The sequence below is a fragment of the Convolutriloba macropyga genome, chromosome 10 (assembly GCF_964194025.1).
Source record: "Convolutriloba macropyga chromosome 10, txConMacr16.3, whole genome shotgun sequence".
Classification (NCBI taxonomy): domain Eukaryota; kingdom Metazoa; phylum Xenacoelomorpha; order Acoela; family Convolutidae; genus Convolutriloba; species Convolutriloba macropyga.
This window is the reverse complement of record NC_134477.1, coordinates 43,673,893-43,700,136: the sequence shown is the minus strand read 5'-3', so window position 1 is coordinate 43,700,136 and position 26,244 is coordinate 43,673,893. Positions and strand designations below refer to the sequence as shown.

General features: G+C 36.4%; 1 protein-coding gene and 1 long non-coding RNA gene across 2 annotated transcripts in view; one reads left to right on the top strand and one right to left on the bottom strand.

The window, feature by feature from the left end:
* The window catches only part of LOC142348147 (uncharacterized), a 41,267-nt gene extending 18,149 nt beyond the window's left edge, over window positions 1–23,118 (top strand). Inside the window, exons 6-8 of the mRNA XM_075399356.1 lie at window positions 3,392–3,575; window positions 14,392–16,217; window positions 21,983–23,118. Of these exons, the coding sequence (XP_075255471.1) occupies window positions 3,392–3,575; window positions 14,392–16,217; window positions 21,983–22,906 (2,934 nt within the window). The 3' untranslated portion in view covers window positions 22,907–23,118. The remainder of the gene's footprint in view (window positions 1–3,391; window positions 3,576–14,391; window positions 16,218–21,982) is intronic.
* Window positions 23,119–23,901: 783 nt separating this feature from the next.
* Window positions 23,902–24,877, bottom strand: LOC142348563 (uncharacterized). Its single transcript, XR_012760751.1, has 3 exons — window positions 24,328–24,877; window positions 24,226–24,255; window positions 23,902–24,027 (listed from the first exon to the last, which is right to left on the bottom strand). It is a non-coding gene; the product is annotated as an uncharacterized LOC142348563 (long non-coding RNA).
* Between the last annotated feature and the right edge of the window lie 1,367 nt (window positions 24,878–26,244).

The following is a 26,244-nucleotide window of genomic DNA, read 5'->3' as shown; positions in this document are numbered from 1 at the left end:
TACCATCTCTAACGCTTGTTGGTATTGATATTCCCCTCTGTGTCCTCTCTCTACGAATTAGGAGTATGTTCAGCTCAAAAATGACCTCAACATAGTTCGCACTTTAAAATTTTGTGTGCAAAAACTGTTTTTTTTTCATTAGATGTTTTCTCTTTCGATCCCAAATTGATTATGCGAATCAACGGCGGCTATTTTCGGCAATCTGACGGGTATTTTTTTGGATTTTCCCGGGCATCAGGGGCCCTGGAACCTCCTCCAAACTTTGATAATAAGCTGCTGCCTAGTTTTTAGAGATAATGGAATTGTTATCAATATTTTAATGACTCCAGTTTTAACAATTTTTGATAGTTTTACATAATTTTTAATAGCGGTGTCCTCAATTCCAGGTGGCTATTATAGCGCTCCTAGTTTTTTTTGCTTCGTCTAACAGGTTTTTGTTTTGTCTTACCCTGACTTCTTGGAATTGACTTTTTCAATGACTTACTCAAAAAAATGACTTCTGAAGTCACTTATGGAACTTTGAATTTTATGAACATTTACTTGTTAAAAGTCAATAGTGTGCATCTAAGTAGTGCCAAACATATATGCCCTAATTCTTGATTATTAGAGTATTGAGTTTTTGATTTCAAATATTAATTTTGGGATCTTCTCCGTTTGTGCCCCCAGCACGTTATGCGCCCCCTCCCCCCCCCCCCCCCAGTTACAGTGCACGTGCCATTACATAGTAAGTCATTATGTAAAAAATTTGGCACGTGCATCTGAGTGGTGCAAATAATATGCGCTCACTAAGCTGAGGGGGCACAAACGGAAGAGATCCTAATTTTGAAAAGCCCTATTAGGGCTTTCTCCTTATAGAGCTTGTGTCTCATAAAAATGATAGTCCAATGGTAACCCTAAAAGTTAAATGGTCTATTAAAGTACTGGTGGTCGATATGTCTATATAATCTCTTCAGTTGTTTCAATTCATGGAAGGCCCCAAGCGTCTATCGCGGCTATTTTCCGGCAATTCGCCGGTTCTATTTTGAATTTTCGGAAAATTATCATGTTTCAGTTTATTAATCCTTGAGCCAGTGAAGCTATTTAAAACTTGGAAGAGGGATACTGGATAGTCTTTCGAGACAGTGAATTGCTTCTGAAGATAATATAATATCACGAATTTTATCAAGATTTTTGTTAAAAATTTGCAATTGTTTTTAAAATTTTTGAAGTATTTTGTCCTGAATATAATGATCATTACTGGCCAACGAAACTTTTTAAGTCTTGCTGATGGATTACATGGCAGAACTTCAGATACAAAAATGGTTTTAAACTTTTTTTACTAACCAGGCTAGAAAACTAAAAGATGCAAAATCCCATTATGAAAAATATTCCTATCTCTCTCTCTCATTGTCGGTTGAGGTTTCTTTCCTTCCTTTTCTCGTTCATGGTTCATCTCTCTGACACTCTATCTCTTTTCTCTCTCTTTCCTTAACTCTTTTTGTTGATGCCGAATTTCAGCTGCTGTTATGTGGCGTGATGTCATCTATTGTCCTCATTAACGCTGAATAACAGTAGAGATGTTTTCTAGTAGAAAAGCTCTAGTTGAATCATAAATTACTTACTTGGCATTTTTAGGAAATCATTGATAATTGGTCTTTAACGCAGTTTGTAGCAATTTTATTAATCCTGTTTGTAATTTCTATGCAATATTTTGCTTGACCGATTTTTGTCGGACCCATTTGACGTTTCGTCCTTGAAAATGGGATAAAGAGGTAGCGCCCAGTGGGCCTTAAGTTCTCTGAGAACCTTTCAGCTCGCTAGTCTCTAGGCTCACAGAAACTATTTTGGAGACTTATACTTATGTTGTGAAGGGCGGTTTTTAGAAATCGGTCCACCACCCCCGCCCATCGCCCGCATATCAGTTCCCCCTGCAGTCCACTCCTGCACCACGTTGCGGTGAACCCCCCGCTGCGCGCACCTCACGCGCCTTCAATTAAGCTAATGCTAGCCTTACTAAACCATGGCTAGCTACTGGTGGAGCCAACCATTTTACGTTTGAGAGCAATCGCACTACGTTAGTCGGTTATGTTTTTTCTGCGTAATGTATATTGATTTTCAGAAGAATTGTACTCGTACAATTGTTTAGGTAAAGATATGGTGTTGTTGTTAAGAGTATTTGCTCAAAAATGTTTGAACCAGTTTTAGTCAGAAGAAATTATTTCGTCAATCGTGTTTTCGTTTTTTGGTTTGTGTGTTGTCTGACAAATTGACAGTTTTTTTAACTAAATATGATCAATCCACAGCGTCGTTTGCGAAGATTGTTCAGAAAAAAATTTAGGTGAGAAGTACGTCGCAACTTGCGGAACGGTTTTGAAGGAGCTCTTCGTTTCTTTTCTGTTAATCGTGGTTGACATCTTTATTTGTTGATCATGTGGTAAGCGGTATTATTGTTAGGAGCCAAAGTTGAGATTTCAATAGAAACTTAGCAGATTTACGGAGTTGAATTATAATGAGCTGTTGGTTTTGGACGGAGAATTTTTTCGGGCTTTTAATGACAACTTCTTACGCTTGAAACGGCCTTGTCTCTTACCGAAATGAAATTATTTTCACCTCTAGATTTTTTTTCTGGTGTCGTGTCGATTGTGAGAATTTCTTAGCCATTGAGCTAATTTTTTGTTTGTTTTTTAAAGTAAATAGTCTGATTAATAAAGATTCGATTTATTCCACTTCTTGAACTATTTTGTTTTCAATTTTGTGCATTTTTATTAAGTTCTGTGGTTGCATTTGAACCCTGTTTTTGCATTTGGTGGCCTTTTGTTTTGATTGCAATCACTTTTAAGTTATTTTTTTCGATTAACATCGAATTGATTAAGTCAATTGTAGGTCTAATTTTTATTCTGTTTGTTTTTTGTTTGTGCTTTTCAGATTTGCTTCAACTTAAAAGAGACAATCGAACGGTCGTTGCTCAGATGTTACTGAAATATTTTTTTTAATTGCTCTGAAGCAAAGCATGTTGCAATTATATTTGTCTTGTGGATATATAACTGTGCTAACTGAGTAATTGCTCTCGAACAATGATTAAAGCAATTATCGTAAACGTATTTGTCTTTTTCTTCATACTTTTTTTGACCGTTTTGACCTTTTTTCTTAGAACCTTTTCTTCTTTTGCTCACTTGAGCTATTTACATTGACTTTGTGTCTTCAAAAACGGGATAAACGGGCAAAACCGGAAGACATTAAGTGTGAGTAGCTCTGCGTGAGCAATAGTAGGCTCTACGTGTACGATTCGCCGAAGCTACTGAGTCGGCAGGAATTCAATGCTTGAAGGGCATTTTTGATTTAGCTGCCGACCGAGAGCAATTCGTCCGAGGGTTGTGGGTTATGTGTGTTACATAAGAGGGTTTTATTTTAGCTACCTTCCAATGGCATGAGGATGATTAGAGTTGTTGACTTTAATAGTCCCTGGAGCTTCTTTGTGCGAATAATGGACAACAATGGATCGGATCCTTTAGAAATGATAAATGATGACCTAAAGCTCATGGACTCGGAAGGCCAATTTCTTCAGATCGAAGAGCAGTCCTCTGAGAGACGATCAGGTTAGTCCTATTTTGATCTCCGTGATGTGGCATACGATTTTGGCGTGGTCGATTGGAATTCTCTTGATTTTGAAAAAACTATTTAAGAAATGATGAGAACAAACTTGGGCTTTGTAGTCGTCACACAGTATTTTGGTCTGGTGAATTTCTGTCACAAGCATTGACATTTTTGAGCGCACGATTGCATACTAATTTAGACAAATTTTTTACAGCTTTTTGAACACTTTTGACAATTTTTCACTATCTGAGGTTTATTTGAAATGGGAATGGGTGTATTGAAATGCGTGAAAACTAAGTGTTTAGATCAAACTGCTGAAGAGCTGAGAGAAGAGAGAGTAGTTTGTTAATTGCAGTTATATTAGCCCTCTTGGTCTTTTTACGAAAAGGAGTATTGGTGGAGCGTCTTTCTTTGATCGATAATTTTTTGGAGTGTATTTAAAACAGGATGCAAAAGTCAATACCGCATGTGAAAATTAAGCCCTTAGGTCAAAGGCTGAACGAATTGAAGAGGAGAGAGAGAGAGAGAGATTATTGTTCAAATGGGGTTTTTGAGAGAGTGAGAATTTTGATTTTGGTCACGCCGAAACAAGAAGTGAAGCGAAAAAAGGTAGTGGTTTTGCGACATAATTTTTTTTGCTCTAGTTTTTAATCAGTGTGAGAAAATGGTGTTTGAGCAGAACTTCGCTTTCTCGCTAGTGATGTTTTCATGCAGCATTTTGACTTTTATTTTTTAATGTTTTTTCAATTATTTGATCGGATTTTGTTTCTTAATGATTGTCGCAATACGTTCATGGTCCCTTCTAGGATTATTTTTTGTGCAGTCAAATAAAATTCTGAATAGTGGGCGAGGACTTGTCCCGCAATGTTTTTTAATTGCTCGCAAACGAAGTCTTTTTTATGCGATTTTTTGCTTGACCAATTTTTGGTCTGACTCATTTGACTTTCCGTCCTCAAAAGCGGGATAAATAGGTAGCACCCAGCGGGCATTAAGTGCTGTTAGAGCCTTTTTCAGCTCAAACTATTTTGAAGACTTATACTTATGGCGTGCAGGGCGGTTCTTAGAGGTTGAAGACACGCCCACCATTGCCCCCCCCACAGCGCTGTTGCCCACCCACCCCACTGTTGCCCCCCGCCACGAGCCCCCGTTCCACCCCCCCCCCCCCCCCCGGTGGCTAGCTACTGTCGAACAACCGCTTGATAAAAACACGCAAATTTATACTAATTTTAACAATTTCAAGCTTTTTGAAAATTTGTCATTTTTGAGTTTTATCAGCCCTAGGTGTCAAGGAACCTCCCCTAGTTTTTAATAATAGGTTACTGCATAGTTTCGGGTAGTAAAGGAATGGCATTTTACCATTTTGTTGACTAAAAATTTTTTTTACCTTTTCCTATTCTTGTCTTACCAGACCCAGTGTCAGAAAACCTCTTTCGGGCTTTGATAATAAGTTACTGACAAATTAATGTTGGCCATCGAATAGTTTCCAACTTTTTAATCTCACTAATTTTAGCAGCAATTTTTGAAATAAAAAACTTGAAATTTTTTTCAAGGCTTTCGCAATTTTTTTTTCATTTTTTTGGTTTTCCCAGCCTCAAGAGCCGACGAATCTCCTGTAGGGTTTGAGAATAGGTTACTGTATGTTTCTAGATGTAATGGAATGTCGTCCAAAGATATTCAGATTGGAGCATCCTGTTTTAAATACACTCGCCTAAGGCTCTTTTGAAGCCTCAGGGGTCAGAAAACCTGCGTTAGGGTTTGACAATAATTTACTGGAAAATTTATGTGGACATGGGTTACTTACCAACTTTTTATCACAAAGGGGCCCTGGGACCTCCTCCAAAGTTTGGTGATAAGCTGCTGCATATTTTATAGAATTAATGAAATGGTTATCGATATTTGTATGACTCTAATAGTAAAAATTTTTTGATGAAATTTATTTTCTTTTTGTAAAATTTTGATTTTTTTTCATGTTTCAAGTTCATGGATGTTTATGAGCCAGTGAAACTGTTTCAGGCTTGAAACAGAAATACTGAATAGTCTCCTGAGACAGTGAAAATTTGCAATTGTTTTCAAAATTTTAGAATATTTATTGTCCTTTTCTGAGTTTTAGCGATCATTACTGGCCAATGGAACTTTTTAATTGATGGGTTACTTGACAGAACTCCAGATAAATAAAATGGCTTTATTTTTTTATTTTGAAATTTGGCAACTTTTATAATTTTTGCCTTTTTCAGTTTTCTATTTGATTTACTAACAAGGCTGGAAAACCAGAAGTTGCAGAGTCGAATCCCATCATGGAAAGTATTCCGCTCTCTCTCTCTCTCGCTCTCTCTCTCTCTCTCTCTCTCTCTCTCGTTCGCTCTCTCTCTCTCTCTCTCTCTTTCTCTCCCTCGGTTGGGGTTTCTTTCCTTCTTTTTCTGGTTCACCTATTATCTCTCTCTCCGTCTCTCTTTTTTTGTTGATGTCGCACTTCAGCTGCTGTTTTGTGGCGTATTTTCATCTATTATCTTCATTAACCCTGAGTTATAGTAGAAATGTTTTATCATGAATGACTTAACAAGCACTTTTAGGGAAATCATTGTTAATTGCTCTCAAAAGCAGTTTCGAGCGTATATATATATATATATATATATATATATATATATTAAATATATATATATATATATATATATAGATGTATGTATATATATATATATATATATATATATATATATCCGGTTTCTCTTTTACGCAATTTTTTCGATTGACGAATTTTTTGTCGGACCCATTTGACGTTTCGTCTTCAGAAGCGGGATAAAGAGGTAGCGCCCAGTGGGAATTAAGTTCTCTTAGAGCCTTTCAGCCCTCTAGTCTCCAAATATGCGATTCACAAACTGTTTTCGGAGACTTAAACTTGTGATGTGAAGGGCGGTTCTTGGAAATTGATCCCATACCCCCACCCACCGCCATCACATCAGTCCCCCCAATGCGCTTTTGAGTGCCCGCTGCGCTCACCTTACGCCCTTTTAATCAAGCTAATGCTAGCCTAACTAAACCGTGGCTAGCTAATGAAGCCAACCGGTCGTTTCAGAGCACGTCGCCCTGACGTTAGTCGGTTATGTTTCGTAAATTAAGTCTGTTGCTAAAACAAAAGCGATTGCAAGATGATATAGCACGAGGGCGTGCTAGATGAGTGGGCAATGATCCTTTCAAGTACGCAGGAGGTCCGGGTTTCCAGGGCAATTTGTCTGACGTTAGTCGTTTGTTTTATAGGCATGTTGTGGCGCCGTTTGAATGATTGTTGTGTTACAAGGTATTTTTGACAAGATATTGGCGCCATTGTTTGACAAATTGTAGTTTAAAACGGAAATTCCCAACATGGAATTTTCAAAGTAACACGGGAAAATAATTAACATACGAACATCAAAGTCAAGCATTAAGATAACTTTCTGAAAGTATAAAAGAGCCTGGTTAATTTACACCGATTCATTTAACCCGTAACAGAAATACTATGTTAATTTTCAGCGTATTTATCACAGTGTTAATTTCCAGTGTCTTTCTGGCTAAATTCACTCAAAATACAAAGAAATGTATATTTGTCTTTTAGCTTTTGAACCAATAATTTGCGTTACGTCCGTCATCTATAATATAGGTTTTATGCATTATTTTTATGTGGAGTTCTAATACTGCTCTCAAAGGTAATACCAATTAATATTCCTACGGTCTTTTTAATTGGATTTTTTGCGGGAGCAATTTTTCATCTGACGCTTTTCGTCCTCAAAAACGGGACAACAGTTAGAGGTGGGTATTAAACAGCTGAGAAGCTCTTTTAGAGCCGTACGGCTTACTAGTCTCAATGCACTGTATACAAGTGTGCGATGCATCGAAACTACTTTGAGGGCACATTGCTATGCACAGTTACTTTTTATGACCATTTTGTGAGCTATATGTTTTGGTACTAAAAACATAAACACGCAAAATTATAAATTTTGCGATATTTTTTTTTAATTTTAGCAGCCCTTGGGGCCAGGGGACCTCCTCTAGGGTTGGGTAATAGGTTACTGCATAGTTTCTAGCAGCAATGGATGGTTTTTCTACATTTTAATTTCTCGATGTTCAGCGTTTTCTTTCTAAAACTTTCAAATTTTCTCAAGGTTTTAGAAAACTTTTATTTTTTCTAGTTTTTTTTCAGCTCTAGGAGCGACGTAATCTCCTCTAAGGTTTGATAATAGGTTACTGCATCGTTGCTAGGGACAATGGAATGGTATTCAACATTTTAATATCTGAAATGTTTACTGTTTTTTTATGAAATTTGGAACTTTTTCCAAAATATCTGAAAATTCTTATGTTCAGGAGTTTATCGCTCTTTATCGGCCTATGGGCTCGAAATTAGGTTAGTGAATAGTTTCTGGAGACAATGGAACGGATCTTAAGAAAACAATGTCACGAATTTTTGAAACATTTCATTTAAATTTTAAACTGATCAATTCTCATTAATAGCCTCGAAGCGATAGCAGCTATTATTAGGGGCATCGTGTTTTTTTTAATTCGTCGTCTCCATCGATGATTCTTACGACCTGACTTCATGGAATAGACTTTATCAATGACTTCAGTGACTTGTACTGCTCTGCAGTTAACAATTGTGTACCTGCCATCATTTCTGCTTTTACGTCAAAGCGTGACACTTACCTCACTTAAAAATGACTTCTGAACTCACTTATGGAACTGTAAATTTTATGAAAATTTACTAGTTAAAGATCAATAGTATGCATTTAAGTAGTGCCAAACTTATATGCCCTAATTCTTGAGTATTAGTCTTGAGTTTTTGATTTCGAATATCAATTTTGAAAAAGCTCTTTTAGGGCGTTTTCTTTATAGACCGTATGTGTCATAAAATTGACAGTCCGAATCTAACCCAAAAAGTTAAGTGGTCTATTAAAGGACTGGTGGTTGACCTGTCTATCTTATTTCTTTAGTTGTTTCATTTGATGGAAGGCCACACGCGTCTGTCGCGGCTATTTTCCGGCAATCTGCCGACTGTGTTTGAAGATATCTCATTTTCTGAGTTTATCGATCTTTAAGGGCCATTGAAACTCTTTTAGGTCTTGCAGATGGGCTAATGGAGAGATTCGAGAGATCCAAAAATTTTTTTTGTATTGATTAATATTGCGAAATATGGAAACTTTAAAAAGTTTTGTAAGTTTCTTTTTAAAAGCATTTGTGTTTTATATATATATATATATATATATATATATATATATATATAAGACATATATGTTTATTCTAAATTTTTACGATAAGTCTCCAGTGGCTTCTAGACCATTTTAAAGGTTGTCTGTGGGTTGATGGGTACAATTGAAAGGATCGAATATTGCCTTTAGAGTAAGGCGTTAAGAGTTTTAGCATTGATAATTTTTTTGTTTAGTTTATTTGAATATTTTAGTTCCCAAACTTTGACTTTTTTTGACTGGAATTGTTTAATTGATCTGCTGGTCAGATACATCATTGGTCAAATACATCAGTTTTGAGTTTGTCATTCAATTCTTTGGATTGTATTTCAGGACTTGTCCTTCTGTTTTTTACTTCGTCGAACAAAATTTGTTTCGTTTTACCTCATTTTGCCGCTTTTTCGACATTTTTCATGAAATTTTTTTGAATTTTTCAGGCTACTTTTATTTTTCGCTCATTGCTCAAAGTGCTATTAAACAGCTGTTGCTCAGCAAAGCATTCTAAAATGAACAGAGTCATTAGAAATTAAATCTGTTAGAAAGTTTAGAGAGAACAACATGATTTAAATTTTGCATAAGATAAGCTTGACAAGAAGCTCCACTTGTTCAACGTATACTTGGCTAGAGAAATGAAGCCTCGAGGAACGAGAAAGAACGTGAGTTTGGGTTATAAGAGAAGCCCAAGTTCGAGAGCTTAACACCAGTTGGTGTGAATGGGTAGCGCACTAGGCTTGCATATAGATGCTGGTTCGAATTCACAGTAGTTGCACCTGCTTAGACCCCCTAACAAAACTAAAAATAGAAACGGGATAAACCCCATAAAGCCCAATTTTGGATGCTCGCTACTTGAAGTTTGTTCGAAGTTAGAATTATCATCTCTGTTGGTTATTGTTATTGATACTAGCCCTTGTATCTTCTCATTGAGTAACAGGAGAATGTCTAACAACAAAATGAAATCTAAATAGTTCGTACTTTAAAAAGTTCTCTTATATGAATCAGTTTTTTTCCCATTTTTTTCTGTTCTTTCAATCCCAATTGGGGTTATGGGAATCAACGTCGGCTACTTTCCGTCAATCTGCTGGGTGTTTAAAGTAGTGAAAAAATGGCGTTTGAACAAAAATTCACTTTATCGATTGTCAATTCTGATTAGTTCACCTGCGACTGTTTGGTTTTTGTTTTCAGTTTTCTTCTGATTTTCCAAATGCTCACTTTATTTTTTGTTTAGTCAATGAGAATTCGTTGAATTGTAGCTAAGGGCTTGTCCTGCTACTTATTTGTAGTTCGTTGTCGAGACTTTTGTTGCCACCTGGTGACCTCATTCTCACTTCAAGTTTGCTTTTTGTTCATTCATTCGTATAATTTCGAGTGAGTTGAGTGCGTTCATTTTCATTGGAGCGATTTTTGTTCGTTATTTTTTAAATGCTTTTCGTAATTTCTTTTTATCCAACCTCCCAATGGTAAAAAAACGGGATGTTTGATTGCAGTGATGTCAATATGTTGCTTTTAGCAAAAAAAAGTACTAAAGATTTTGGTATCAAAAAGTTTTGAATCATGACTTTTAAATTTTTGGAGGCAGTTCTTTTCATATTTCTGCTTATCAATTCTGATATGCTTTTTTTGTGCTGATGCTTTCATTTTTCTTTTGGCTGAGAGTTGGAACGTGGCATTTGGGCTGGGGCTTTGGTCGCAAAATTTTTTTAGAATTTCTTCCTCCATTTCATTGCAACGTGTTTGACGCTTTGTGCTGCTGTTTTTTAATTGCTTCCGAAAGCCTCTCAACGGCTATTATTTGGCTGCTCTTCTTTTTGATTGCTCTCAAACGAAGTTTGTAGTGTTTATATTAGTCCTGTGGTCTTAATGCGATTTTTCGCTTGACCGATTTTCGTTTGACGCATTTGACTTTTCGTCCTCAAAAACGGGATAAACAGTTAACGTCCGCAGGGCATTAAGTTTTCTTAGAGCCTTACGTTTTACCAGTCTCCTCTAAGATTGCGATTCACTTAAACTGTTTTGTTAGGACAATTTCATTTTGTGAAGTTAGGGTCTTAATCTTTACACCCATCTTTAGTTTTACACCCAATTCAATCAAATGCTCCTCACTCCCCCCACCGCTCACACCACCCCCTCCCCCCCCTTCTAACACAACCCCCAGTCTACCCTCCCCACTTGGCGATGTGGACCCCTCTCTTCTCCAGCCCTCCCAAAGCTACCCCGCTCCACCCACTCTGCTCGCCCTCCATTTCGTTCAGCCCTCACCTCAATGCTATTATATAGGTTAGATTAGATTTTCAGATTTTTGAGACTACGAAGAACAACTAGGCTGTCGTCAATTTGTCTTCTTTTCCTTAACTGTTTTTTTCCCATCATTGGGCAGTAGGTCAACAAAGGCCATTTTCCGGCGATCTGCGGGCTGTGTTTTTCTTTTACTTTAGTGACGATTCTCACCGCTAGCTTCTCACTCACCTCACTCGCTCTTTCAAATTAATGGAATTGAGAATTCATTCAACATAGTTGAGAAATATAAGAATAAAGTCAGGCAAAAGATCAAAAATGGTAAGCGGATAAAGCCTGGTCATTAAGTCATTGGAGCAATGCTAATTGGTACAAGTGTTAGCGTTAATAGCCTTTAGTTCAGAACCCGAATTCTGGTTAATTGCATAATATAATTACTAACTTATTGAGAACATTTTTTTTGTTTTAAAAATTGCTGCCAGTTTTCATCTTTACTTTTTCTGTTTTCATCTTTACCTTTTCTGTTTCAATCCCATCTTTACCTTTTCTGTTTCAATCCCGGTAGAACTTGAGGATAAAGTGAAATCGAAATTGCACCGTGTAACTGAGGTTTTTTGGCGCGTTATTCAAAGAGCTATAATCCATTATATCGTCTGATTCTTCTTCATCTCGCTGTGAATCGCAAGTGAGGTCCAAAAGGAAACCAATTATGACTATTTTGTAGTCACCAGATTGCCTATCTGAAAACTTACCTTAATTTGAGTTTATTTTTAGTGAAATACTTGAATATATTACAAGCTAGTTTTCTGAATTTGCCATGGTCTTGAGAGTTGTGATATTGCTTCGATCAATTAAATTGCTCTTTTTGATTGCTCTCAAACGAAGTTTGTAGCAATTATATTAGTCCTGTCGTTCTTTTTTTATGCGATTTTTCGCTTGACCGATTTTTCGTCTGACGCTTTTGACTTTTCGTCCTCAAAAACGGGATAAACAGGTTACGACCAGCGGGCATTAAGTGCTCTTAGAGCCTTTTAGCTCTATTTCAGTTCAAACTGTTTCGGAGACTTATACTTATGGTGTGAAGGGCGGTTCTTAGAGGTTGAAGACACCCCCACTGTTGACCCCCCCCCCCACTATTGCAGCCACCGCCCCCCACCACGCTGTTGCCCCGCCCACCCCACTGATGGCCCCCTCCTTCCCCATCAGCCCCCCGGTGCACCACTCATCCCCCCCATCCCCCGCCCCCGTGGTTACTGACGAACAACCGATCGCTAAAACCTCGCAATTTTATACTAATTTTCACAATTTTTTCAAGCTTTTTGACAATTTTTGTCATCTTTTTGAGTATTTTTAGCCCTAGATGTCAAGGAACCTCCTCCAGGGTTTTATAATAGTTTACTACCTAGTTTCTAGTGGTATTGGAATGGCTTTAACTTTGTAACATCACAAATTTTAGCAATTTTTGAAAAAACGTGCAAATTTTTTCATTTTTTGGACATTTATTTTTCATTATCCGCGTCTTTTCAGACGCAGGGGCCAGAAAACGTCCTTAAGGGTTTGATAATAAGTTACTGAAAAAAATGCATTTGGTACGGATTAGCTTTCAATTTTTTAATATGACAAATTTTATGAATATTTTTGATGAAACTTGCATTTTTTCAAGTTTTTTGAAAATTTGTGTCGGTTTATAGGTTTCCCCAGCCTCAGGATCCGAGAAACCTCATCTAGGGTTTAAATATAGGTTACTGTATAGTTTCTAAATGTAATGGAATGTTTTTCAAGATTTTTTATAAAACTTGCACTTTTTTCAAGTTTTAAAGTTTTTGTCGGTTTTAAGGTTTCTCCAGCCTCAAAAGCCACATAACCTCCTCTAGGGTTTGCTAATAGGTTACTGCATAGCTTCTAGATGTAATGGAATGTTTTTCAAGATTTTAATATCAGCCATTTTTAAAAATATTTACAATTTTCAAAATTTTTGAATCTCTTTGAATTTTTAATAATTCTTTCCGGCACCAGGGTCATAGGGACCTCTTCTAGGCTTGATGATAAGCTGTCGCGTATTTTCTAGAGTTAATGGATTTGTTATCAATATTTTAAAGACTCCAGTTTTAGCAGGTTTTTTTAATAGTTTTACCTAATTTTTAATAGCCGCGTCTTCAATTCCAGGCGGCTATTATAGCGCTCCTAATTTCTTTTTTGCTTCGTCTAACAGATTTTTTGTTTTGTCTCACCCTGACTTCTTGGAATTGACTTTTTCAATGACTTACTCACTCAAAAACATGACTTCTGAACTCACTTATGGAACTTTAAATTTTATGAACATTTACTTGTTAAAGGTCAATAGTGTGCATCTAAGTAGTGCCAAACATATATGCCCTAATTCTTGATTTTTAGAGTTTTTGATTTCGAATATTCTCCGTTTGTGCCCCCAGCACGTTATGCACCCCCTCTCCAGTTACAGTGCACATATCATTACACTTGTCATTACAGTGCACGTAAGTCATTATGTAAAAATTATTGCACGTGCATCTGAGGGGTGCAAATAATATGCGCTCACTCAGCTGAGGGGGCACAAACGGAAAAAATCCTAATTGAATATTTTCCCAATTTTTGGAAAATTGTTATGTTCCAAGTTTATGGATCCTCATGAGCCAGTGACACTATAAAGCTGGGTATAAGGATACTGGATAGTATCTGGAGACAATGAAATGGTTTTGAAGATTTTAATATCTTGAATTTTAGCAAGATTTTTTGCTATTGTTTTCGAAATTTTTGAATATTTTTGTCCTTTTCTGAGTATAACGATCATTAGTGGCTAACGAAGTTTTTCGTCTTAGAGATGGGTTACTTGACATAACTCTAGGACGAAAAATAGTTCGGAACATTCTCATTGCGAAATCGAAGCTTTTTTATTAGTTTCGCAAAATTTTGCAAATTTTTTAAAATATCAGTTTTTTTATTTGATTTATTTACTAACAAAGCTAGAAAACTAAAGGTTGCAGAGTCGAATCAAGCTAAAGCTAGGCTCACTAAACCATGGCTAGCTACTGACGAAGCGAACCGCTCGGCGGTTTGTTTGAGAGCAATTCGCCCGACGTTAGTCGGTTATGTTTCTTTCATCGGTTTACCTTATGTTGATGCATACTTACATGACAAAGTTAGCTGCTTCATAACAGCTTTTTAATCAGTTGATTGTAGTTTGTTTCATTTCGCGGGATTGAAAGATAATTGTCATTTAATTCGATTGATGCAATCTCAGAAAGTTTTTTCTGAGAGATAAAGTGAATTACCAGTACTATCACATTTAATAATTTGCCAACTATTCAGGTTTCTTGAAAACTACATAGATCAAAGAGTCTTCCTCTGGTATTCTTTTCAGGCAGTGGGCAGTCTTTGGTTGTGTTAACGTCTGTCTACGAGACGGAGCCAGCCACTTACTGCAGATGTATAACAGAAAATGTAAATGAATCACTGGATGAAACGAGTGATTTCTGGGAGGTGTTCCTTATTGACTATGGAATCACAAAACGTGTCCCAAAAACTGATATTTTTACGTGCGATCAAAGCTCAAGCGTTGACGGGCTAGCATTCCAGGTTAGTTTAAAAGCTGTCAGTCCTGCGGGGAGCTCAGATGGAACTTGGTCATTCAATAGTAAGGAAGCGATGCAGAGACTGATTGCTGACAATGATTTATATATTGACGAAAATGAACTGCTGGAGCGACGTGTTACCTCGTCTTCGAAGATTTCGGAGCATGTTGACTTTCCAGAAATATACCACATAGATCCGAAATCATCTAACAGCGCTACTGTTCGGTCGAAAGACGATTTTGTGCCAGTTTCTTACTTCTTGAAAATAAATGGATTGGCCATTACGAATAAATCTTTGCCTCATAGCAAACACTTAACCTTGAGCACTGAAAATGAAAGGAGTATGGTTTCAAAAAACTCTAAGAAAACGCCACAAATCGTGTGGTCACAACCCAATGAGGGTTTTGATGCCGATGACGATGACGAAAGTGATGAAGATTTAGATGCAGATGAATTGAGAACAAATGAGCAGCAAAAACATATTATTGCATTGAGTGGAAGTGTGGTAAGACCTAAGATGCGGGAGAGGTCTCAAATGAAGAGATCTGTTGTTAATCATCAAAATTCGACCAAAGATTTGCAAGATTCATTCAGGGATCAGAAAGCGTCGACGTCAAAAACAGTTAGTCAGCCAGAAAGTCGAGGTATGGAGAATTGCATTGAAGATAAAAATGGTCAATGTGATTTAACCTCTACTGAACAGGAGGATAAGAGTTTAGAAAAACAGGAGACTTCTGATTTCGGTGATTCCGAAGATGACAACGATGATGATGAAGCTGCAGCTCCGACTGTAGTTTTCGTGAACCCTTCATTGAACAGAAGATCTCTAATTCCATCACGACAAAAAGGGAAGTCTGAAGTAAAACCTGAACCAGGGACTTGCACATCTGTAGCGATGAATTCAATGGAACTAGAACAGGTGCCCGAATTCAGAACCACGAAAGGCGAAAACGATGAAGTGTTAATCAGTGACAGTTTTCTGGACCAATGGGGAAAGCACGTTGATGAAATGAAGGATACTGTTGATGCCGAACAATTTCGAATCTCTGAGGATACTAGCAAGAGGGCGAAAAGAGGAGAAATAGTGTTTCCACAGCCCTCCAGTTTAACGTCGCCCAGCCCCGCTAAGGCGCCATTGCAGCCGAAACTAAAAGTTGAAGATACTGTTGAGCACGTTAGATTATGGAATGAAAACGATTATGCTGCTCGCATTTTTCGGGAAAATCAGGTCGAAAATCCTGAGTTCGATTTAACGCTTCATGAAATTAAAGAATATACAGAGACAGATTATTCGGGTGATACGCAAACTGTTGTTCCAATTATGCGGAATTCGTTCTATAAAACACTTGAAGTTCCCAAAATTGGAATGCATGAAATTCAGTTTGAAGATTTTGGCAAAGATGGAGTTACTTTATTCGGAGTATACAAAGATCTGAACGAGTTTTTGAAAAGTAGGATTAACAAAGAAGTGGATAATTTTATTAATGATAGATACGTGGGGGGCGGTTACAGAGCCACAGAGTTGTACGAAAATATGGCAGCATGTGCACTTTTCCCTGAAGATCGCAAATGGTATCGTGCAATATTTAGAGGAAAAATAGAAGATAAATTCCTGGTATGTTTGTCTGATTTTATTTGAACTGATTTTATTTGGCAAATTCTAACTCAGCGGTGTGTAATTATAGTACATTTAATAACAATATAGCATCAGATCAAACCTAAACTAAACAAACTTGTACTCGACTAAAATTATATGGGACCTGTCCTTAATGGCACTAGGTACTAGGTAGACACAAAAGAACAAAAAGGGCAAAGTTAAAGAAACGCTTATTTTTTGAATACAATGAACTTCAAAGTCATGAAAACCATGAGCTATCAACTGAAATCATCAAATAGGTTCTTTTATGCTTCCAGAGGAAGCCATTGATTCTCCGCATCCAGAATATATACGACTACAAAAAAAGGACAAACTCAGTCAAAACTCAATTAAATTTTACACCAAAAAACGTGGTCGAAGCATCTAAAATCATAATCCTTTCTCTGAGGATATTGTATATGATCTGTTGTGCCTTCTTTTAACACCATTGATGTCATCTGTGACCTGTAATAATGTAACAAGACAACCAAAAGAATCTCAAAAACGGGCAAATGGACAAAATACAAAAAAGTATTCAAACTTCAAAAAACTACAAAAAAAGTATCGGAGCTAAAAAAAAATCCATTAATTCAGAAGACTAAAACTGCTTTGAAGACTAAATTTTAGTTGAATTGAAAGGCGATGCAACCTGTTTTCTGCCGAGTCCAAGTTACAAGATGTCAGAAGTAAGATAAGAATTTTGGCAGCTCCAACAAGTCAACAGCCATAAGCTTTCAACCAAAAATACTTAGATCAACTTGTAATTCTTGTGGAAACCTGTAGGACCTTTCATTAGCGATACGGCGTCATAAAACCGCAAAGTTACAACGAATACAGGCGGAGGAACTTACAATTTCACAAACACCTGCAAACACAGTATTGAAACCATAAAAACCCATGATCCTTTCACTGAAATTGTAATTCGTGTTCATTGGGCCTCCTTTGCACTTCAATGGGATATCTTAATAATCGAGCGCTGTTTTCAAACCATCTTGGTTAGTAAGTGACATTAGGAAAAAAGAGAACGGCGAAATTATTTTTTAATAAAACAACGCAATACAATCCAGATACTTCTTGGATTGTAAAAATCCACGTTTGAGCAAAAATTAGACTTGCTATAACTGCTCGCCCAGCAAAAGCGCGCATTGATTTCAAATTTTGGTGTATTAGATAACCGGTCAATACAGGTCATTATATTAAAAATAGTTGATGCATTTAGGATAATTTTCGAGTGAATTTAGAAAAAAACGGCGAAGGAGTTGCAGATGATTGCATCAGCAGTTTTAATGTTTCTATTGCAGGCAAATTTAAACAAACAAAATTTTAGACAATTTTAGCCAATAAGTTGGATCAAACGTTTTAGCAAAACTCCTCTGATTTAAAAAGTAAAACCAAGAACACTGTTTTTTGATCAATTTTAACATTTTTTTTACAGAAATACAGAAAATGTGAACCAAAACAACGGAAATCAGTCAAATGTTCCCAAAACCTTAAACATCGATTACTACTTGGAGAAAACGAAATTCAAAAAATTTTTTTAATTGTGCATTCTACATTGGGGAGGGTCTTCCTACTTTATATCACTCTTACGATGAATGTATCGATAGGTCAAAATCGACTTTAAAAAAAGACAGCTGACCAAATAGTTCCTGCCAACTAAAGTGGGTCGGAACAACTAGCTATAATAACGTTAATTTAGAAGGTCACTTTTGAAATAGGCTAAGTTAAATAAATGTGCTTTCTTCAGAAAGTTGTCTTAATCGGTAATCAAAGTTAAAAGGGCACGTTTGTCCACGACACTATGATTATCGTTCTTAATATGATGGCACTAATAGAAATTAATTACACTGATCTGGTTGTTCTCAATTCATGTTTCTATTTTTAATGGCTCTCAATTGAAGTTGGCCTCAATTATTTTAGTCCTTTCGGTCTTTTTAGGCGTTTTCTCAAGAATTCTGTTTTTTTATCCGTTTTCTTTTTCTGTCCAATAAATTTCACTAGAGTCTGCATCATCAGTTATTTTTAGGAATTTTGGACCCCACACAATCGTTGTTTGGAATTCAGGGCGTTGGTTATTTTTGATTGTACAGTAGTTTGATCATTTTTTCCTTCATTTTTTGTTAAGGTGTTTAAAACTGTGGTTTTTGGAGATTTTTTGAATAGTTTGTACTGCCTGACACTTACGGCTAAGATCGTGAAACTTAAGCCTAACTTAAAGTGAAGAAGGAAAGGAATTTTTGTTCTTCCTATTTAGTGTTGAGTTTGCACGGAGTCAATGTTTGTTGGTGTTCAACCCTATTTTTATTTCACTTTCGTTTTAGTTTACATTTTTAACTGCTCTCAAACAAAGTTGTTAGCAGTTATGCTAGTCATTTGGTCTTTTTATGCAATTTTTTGCTTCAAAAGTGGGTTAACAGGTAACGCCTGGGGGCCATTGAGTTCCCTCTGAGCCGTACGCCTCACCAGTCTCTTAGATTGAGCTTCGCCAAAACCTTTGAGACATTTCCATGGTGTGAAGGGCGGTTTTAATCTTGAAAGTTAGACCACCTCGGTCACCCACACCCCCCCCCCCCGCGACAGTCATCTCCCCCAACTACACTCCGCTTCTCCGCTTGACGATTTAGACCCCCTTTCGTCCAGCGCTAACGGTCGTTTGAGAGCAATTCGCCGCGACGTTAGTCGGTTATGTTTTGTTATTGGACCTCCATTAACCATTATTCTATTTCTGTAGAAATAGATGATTTTAAGGTGATCGTGAAATTAAAAAGATTTTAAGTTTTGCAAAACAGAAAAAAATTAACTTCCTTTCCTTTTTTGACCTTTCTTTTCAACAACTAGATTGCGTTCGAACAACTTAGTCACCCAGCTGTACAATCAATTGGCAAGTAAAAAATTACATTCGGGTGTTGGCCGTAGCTTAGTTAATTCAGATATCAATTCCTGTAGTTTTTTGAATTGAGACATAACTTTCTTGTTCAATTTTCTCGTTCGTTCAATTGGTTTTTTATTTGATTTCTCGGCAACGTTACTCAACATTTTCTCTCGCTTTATTATTAACCAAATCTTTAAGGAATTAGTTGAACTTTTTCTGAACACAAAAGTTACGAAGTTTTTATAATAGAAGTTCAGGAAACTTTTTAAAGTACCTTATTAATAGCCGCCGTCAGCCTCCCAAACGGCTATTATTTAGGCACTCTCCTTTTGTTTAATTCGCTTTACTTTTTGGTCACGTTTTCCGTTTTACATGTCACGACTTTCGCGTTTGACTTCTGACTTACTTCACTCACTGTTTCAACTGAATGGATTCTAAATTCATTCACTCATTGAATTACGCAAGATAGTGAATACAGTCAAGGTCAAAAGAGAGGTGATAAACCGATAAAGCCCGGTCATTAAGTCATTGAGAATTAGGTTATCCAATTTCATTTGAGTGTTTGCTAGCTGACATTGGTATTAATCTTATTAGCTTTAAGTTTAGAAGCTGAATTAAGTATAGTTTTAGAATTCAACCGAAACTGCATGGCGAATTATAACACTTTTTGACACTGAAAAATATAGAAAATTTGGTCAATTTATTTTTTTTCTGTTTCAATCCCGATGTGCATCAAGCGCGTCAACGGCGGCTATTTTCCGGTTTTTTTTTCATAGCCGACCCCCTCATGTTAGCTTGATATTACAGCAATCCTATAGTGTGAACAATTTTTTTAAACTTAGTTCATAGCTTGTTTAAGATTCGCGTTAAATATTTTTGACTTCTTTGGGCTAGATTCTTTCGTTATGTGCAAAGTTATTTTAAGCAGCAATTGCTCAGCAACATATTCTAGAATCAACAGAGTCGTTATCGAAAAAAAATGAGAATTATAAACTGGACTAAATGCATAAGGCCCAATTATAGATGGCCACAAATTTAATCTCATAAGTCTTAGTTACTATCTCTAATGCATATAGGTATTGATACTAGCCCCTATATCCTCTTATCAACAAACAAGAGTAGTTCCAACTATAAAATGATATCAAATTCGCACTTTAAAATGTTTTTTTTTCTGTGTACAAAAATCTATTTTTCCCTTTTGTTTTTAAAATCCTAATCGGCGTTATGGGAATCAATGGTGACTATTTTCCGGCTGTCTGTTGGTTTTTTTATCGCTATCTACTAAAATTCGTAGCAATTATTGTAAACGTGTGTGTCTTTTCTATGTAAAAGTATTGGTCGACTGTTTTGTTATGAAACTTCTTTTGAATTTCAAATGTTCGAGTAACTTTTTCACGCTTGACTTCTCGATTTTTGCGTGATCTCTTTCATTCATCAAGTCTCTTGCTAAATTAAAATCCCTTGTAAGCAAGGATAGAACAAAGCCCGTAAAGGTTAATGGTGATAATTGTTAATAGACCAGACTACCATCCGTGTGATAACGTTTTTGAACACCTCCAAGGTGGGCCCGTTTTGCACTCAGTAGTTTCTGTAACATATACCCCCTCTGAATTAATTTGCCGCGCTTGTCGTTCAATAGCAGTTCGTCCTACGATAGTCGGTTTTTCTTCAAGTTTCAGTTTTTAGAATTGTAGATCTTTTTTGGCTATTAATACTTGATAGAAAATACATTTTGAACCGTTGAATTGTTTTTAACCGTTGACACCAGCTATTATTGAGTTCAAGAGACGACACAACAAAAATCAACAAGCAAATTCAAAATTCAAATATCAACTATTTTTTGGAAATACATAAAGTAAGTTAAAAAGCATTAACCAGATTCATTTATGTTTGGTCAGAAAGCATATGTGGCATGTCATTATTGAGACAAAGTGAGAACAGGGGAAAATTTTGCAAAATCATTTAATTTTCTTTAAAAAAGTGAATGATGTTTCAAATGTCGCTTTGTCTCAAAGTCGCTTTGTCGCAAAGTTGCCTTGTCTCACAGTCGCTTTGTCTCAAAGGCGAAAACAAAAACCATTAGCTGTTAACGGTATTTATTAATTAGTTTCACTTATGCCTTATTAGAAAGCCAGTGAGACCCGTCGAAACTGAGAATAAATGATAAGATAACGAAAAGAGCAATAAATACAGGCAAACGAGTTTCCGTATAAACAGATAGAATTTAACTTATGACAACTGTAAGCTGTCAAGTGAAAAGGTAAATAATTTTATGGCCACTTTAGAAAGTCGATGGGACCTGTCATTAATGATACTAAATGATGAAACAACGAAAATACGGCCACAAAATGAAATTCTGCGCCTTAGATTCCATTATTTTTTCGCTTTCTGTACTTCTCCCGCGTTTCTAAAACCACCGCTCTAGTTTGAGTACAGTGATCAACAGTGCTCAGCGGCTACTGAAAATAAATTACTTTTGCTGCTAGTGGGCTACCAATTTACAAACTAGACAAACTTTGAATCCTGCTTTGCTTTGTAAGATCAAAATGTTTTCTTCCAGCAAAAATGTGGCCGGAAGATTATATGCACACGCACATTACCGAGCCTCATTGCATTTTCATGTGATCATTTTGATAATTTCGTTAAATTATAAAAATGGAATAATTCGTCATTTTCTTGATTTTTACAAGACTGGAGAGCGAATTGTCATCATATTTGAAGTAATTTAGTTTAAAATCGCTGGTGCGTGCCTTAAATTTAACGTTTCAATTGAAGATAATGATACATAGTCTATTTGCATCTTACCATTCAACAGGTCTTCATCGATTCAATTGGGTTTTCGGCATACTTATGGCTCGTCATTCCTGTTTAGGTGAGATTTGCTGACTTTGGAAACGAGAAGAGTTTGCGGAGGAATGAAATGCTGCCTTTAGCTGCTTTTCCAGATGTTCCTGCATTGCATTCAGTATTCAAGTTGCTCGGAATCAAAAGTACCGAACAAGAGGGTACTGTACTTAACCGACACAAGTTATATATTTCAAAAATGAAAGATAGAATTTTGAACGAGAAGGTGAAAGTTTTTGTTGGAGTCAAAGGAAAGGTTGTCGAGGAAGAGGAAAAATATTTATGCTCCGTGTATTCACCAGAGTTTTTCGACTTGAGGCACAGCCTTGTTAATGAAGGGTATTTTGCTTGGGCTTTCAAAACTCCTGCCAACTTAACTGTTGAAGAAAATACGTGGTTTGAGAAAGTTGTTAAGTTGACGATGCCTTTCAATTATCTGCGATACGAGAATTTAATAAATGAAGTGGTTGAGATGAAAGTTCTAAAAGCTGTTTCAGAAAAGTTTATTTTCGCACAATTTCACAGCTCCAAAGAAACGGATGTATTCAACAGTTTTATGCTCGGTTTGTCGATTAAAATGCCCGATGAACGTTGGAGGATTGTAGATAACGAATCGTCAGTGGGCCAGCTAGTCTATGTATATGATCGGGAAATTATGGAAAGGTGTGTGTTTCATAGAGGACAAGTCTTGGACTTTGAAGTTGACGAAGAAGGGCGTCGATATTTCGACATTTTTCTGATTGATTTCGGTGTGATGAAGAAAATTCCGCCTTCGCTCTCTGTAAACAAAGTACATAATTTGGAACAGTTCTTCGATTTTCCGGCCCGTGCTGTGCCGGTGCTGTTTAACATGCAGAGTTCTTCGACTTCAGGAAAGGAATTAAAAACAGGAGATGTGTTTAAAGCCGAAGTTGAATCGGTTAACCAATTCCTGACTGTTAACAAAATTTGATCTCCAACTATAAGATTTGAGTTCAACTTAGTCGATTTGAGTTAAGTGTTGATAGCTTTGATTTCCAAAATGCTGAAGATCAGTATTAAGTTAGATTAATGAATTCCGTAAACAAAATTAGTCACTCTGCAAGGAATCTAAATTTTATGTTGCTGAAAGTTTGTTGGAATCAATCACTTGATTCATGATATTTGAATTGATCTGTATTTTAATTCTCTTTTTGAATGTTTGAGTCGGACAAGTTTGATTTTTTATTAAACGAGAACCCTTAACTTTGTATCTATTTTAAATTTCCTTGCGGCAATATATGAAAACAATGTAAACTGTAAACAAAAGTAAGAAATCAACATAATACCAAGTTAAACTATCTGCTTTTGCCAGTGATTTTCCTGTGATGATCTTCTGTCTGCGCATGTTAATTTAGCGAAAGAAAACAATGGATTATTTGGGGCAGGTAAAAAACATTGGCTGCGCTAGAGTTCCCGTATTGACAACGTGGTAAAACTAATCGATTAAAATGGATTATATTGACAAATTTTGTTTCAAATAAAATCGATTAAATTTGCACTTTTAGACCACGAAATTAGTTATAATCTATTTTAATCGATTACAAGTTTATGAAAACGGCACATTTAAATACATTTAATTTGATTAAAATGGATTTAAGCAAACAATTCGATTAATGAAAATCACATCGTTTGCGTACAGTTTAAACTCTAGTAATCAGATTCCTTCCAAGATCATCAGTGGATTCCATCGTGGAGTCGTTTGTTTCAGAACCGAATCACTGAAGCCAAGGTCACTGATCGTTTTTCCCCGATCCCATCTTTCACAAATCTCTAAACGGAAAGCAGATAAATTGTGGAAAAAGGAAGACGCTGTATAAGGACCAAACATTAAAAAAAGCTAAAAATCATCACATCTCATTAGCTACACGAAATATAGGAAACATTATAAAGCCGAAAATATTTAACCTTTTTTATGGTGATCCGGTATCTGGGCGTTTTTTGGGCGGTTTTCTGACGTTTTTTTTCGGCTCTTTTTGACGGTTTTTCGGCCAACTTTGATGTTTTGCGGACCCATTTTCGACCTGCCAAGACTTGGACTTAGACTTGCCAAGTCTAAAATCAGACTTGAATTTAGACTGCCAAGTGTAAAAAGTGACAATACTATGGTTCTGAAGCAGTCATGAAATAAGACATGGATTTAGACTTGCCCAGTACTGAAATTGACTTGGCATTAGGTCCGGGCCACTCTTCTAATTTTTTCATCAATTGAAACTTAAGTTATTAATTTACCCTCTCGGGATCAAAAATTACCTTTATTGTTTCCTTGTAGGACTGTTAGATCTGAAACAAGCACGCTTTCATTGAAATACAAAGTTACTGGTGAAATAAAAGTTTCCTTTTTCCCAAACTTACCGGCTTCCTGGATGGTCAATTGTGAAGGAAAGACTGAGGGAAAATAAAACAGTGACCTCAGTTTCAGTTTTGCTGCCCTGAAACGGATTAATCCACAATAACTATTGTTTTATATTTTGTAGTAGTAATGGAAATTATATTATAGAAGATACTTACACACAAAACAATCAGAATCAGCGCCAGCAGTATGAGCAACAAATAAGTAAGTGAGCAGCTCGAAAAGTGAACTCAGTTCGCTTAGTGATATCTGAAATCTGATTGGCTAAAAATTCAACAAGCTAACTTGAATCTTTTTCGTTCTAATATAATCCATTTAAATCAATTTTAATCGATTACGCTTTAAAACTTCTTTATGTCCTACTAAAATGTCCTTAAATCGATTGTTTATTCAATTGTTTCAATACGGGTTCCTACAAAATGCGTGCACGTGTTCTCACGTTCCATTTGACAATAGAGAGTGCAAAGAAAACAAACGATACAGCTCATTCGTGTACCTACAAATAATAGAGCTCAATTGAAAATTAATCACTCACGTCGTAGCCAGGAAACAATTAAGCGCTTCTTAAACAATTATCGGAAATTGCAAATTTTGTGAGTTCATTAAATAGCACGTAAATTGTTTCAAAAATATCAAAAATAAAAGAAACCGTATTAGTGTCACATTGTTTGCTACTATTGTATCTTCTGCGCAAATATCAGACGGAAAAATGACTGTGAGAGAATTTTTAATTGCTCTCAAGGGAAGTGTGTAGCAATTATATTAGTCCTGTGGTCTTTTTATGCAATTTTTCGCTTGCCCGATCTTTCGTCTGACTCATTTGACTTTTCGTCCTCAAAAATAGGATGAACAAGTAACGCCCGGAGGCTTACGCTTTACCAGTCCCCCACTCACCCCCAACACAGTCCAGTCTCCTCCACCTGGTGATTTGAAACCGCTTCTTGTTAAGCCCGCGCAACCTTCCTCCTATCTCTTGACCCCCCACCCCACTCCGCTGAGCCCCAACCCCAATACTAGCATCTCTAAGTCTCAATGTGGTACTACCGAAGCCAATCGCTCGTCGGTCATTTGAGAGCATTTCTCCCGATGTTAGCTGGTTATCGTTTGAAGAGATTAAGCATTTTTTAAATTGATTCATGGAGGACTGAGCAAGTAACTCATTGACTGCTTTTAAAATAAAAACAAATTTGCAACAAAGAACAATCTTATTCAAGTTGATCCTTCTGATGGTTACAGCTGTTTCGTTTGCCCTGAAACAGACTGTGTAGGACCATGTGCCAAAACGGAATTCAGATGTCACGAAAAATGTTGAGCTCAACAGCAGAAATTAAACTTAAATTGAAGATTTCTTACAGCGTGCATAAAAACGTCACCGAAAAAAGTAGAAGGTTCAAGGTAGCCAGCGAACGATTTGTGCGAGTTCTTCAAATAAATAGAAGACGATTTTTTGACAAAACAAATTTTGATTTAGAACGAGCGATCAGTGATGGTTTGGGGTGCAATACAATCAGATAGACGGAAAACGTTTGTTAGATCTTCAAACAAGCTAAAGTTTCTTTATAAATAGTAAATACTGAAAAAACGCATTTTCAAGGCTTTTTTAAAGCATGCTCGTTAATGTGCGTTTGCACATGATGTTCTGACCCGAGTTCTTTACATTTTTGACTTATTTGTCAACCAAATGAAGAGAATCAAAAATAGATGTTTGAGTTTAACAAAATTGTTACACAACCAAACTATTCATTGATTTAAGTAATACCACGCTTCATTACAGCGCTAACGAGATTTGCCAGTAAAAAGACTACGAGAAAAAAAAACAAAATAAGCAAAAACAAAAATTTCAATTTCACGGTAAAAACTCAATATCAAAATTTAAAAGCACCTAGTAACAACGTCAAAATACAATAGGATGAAACCTT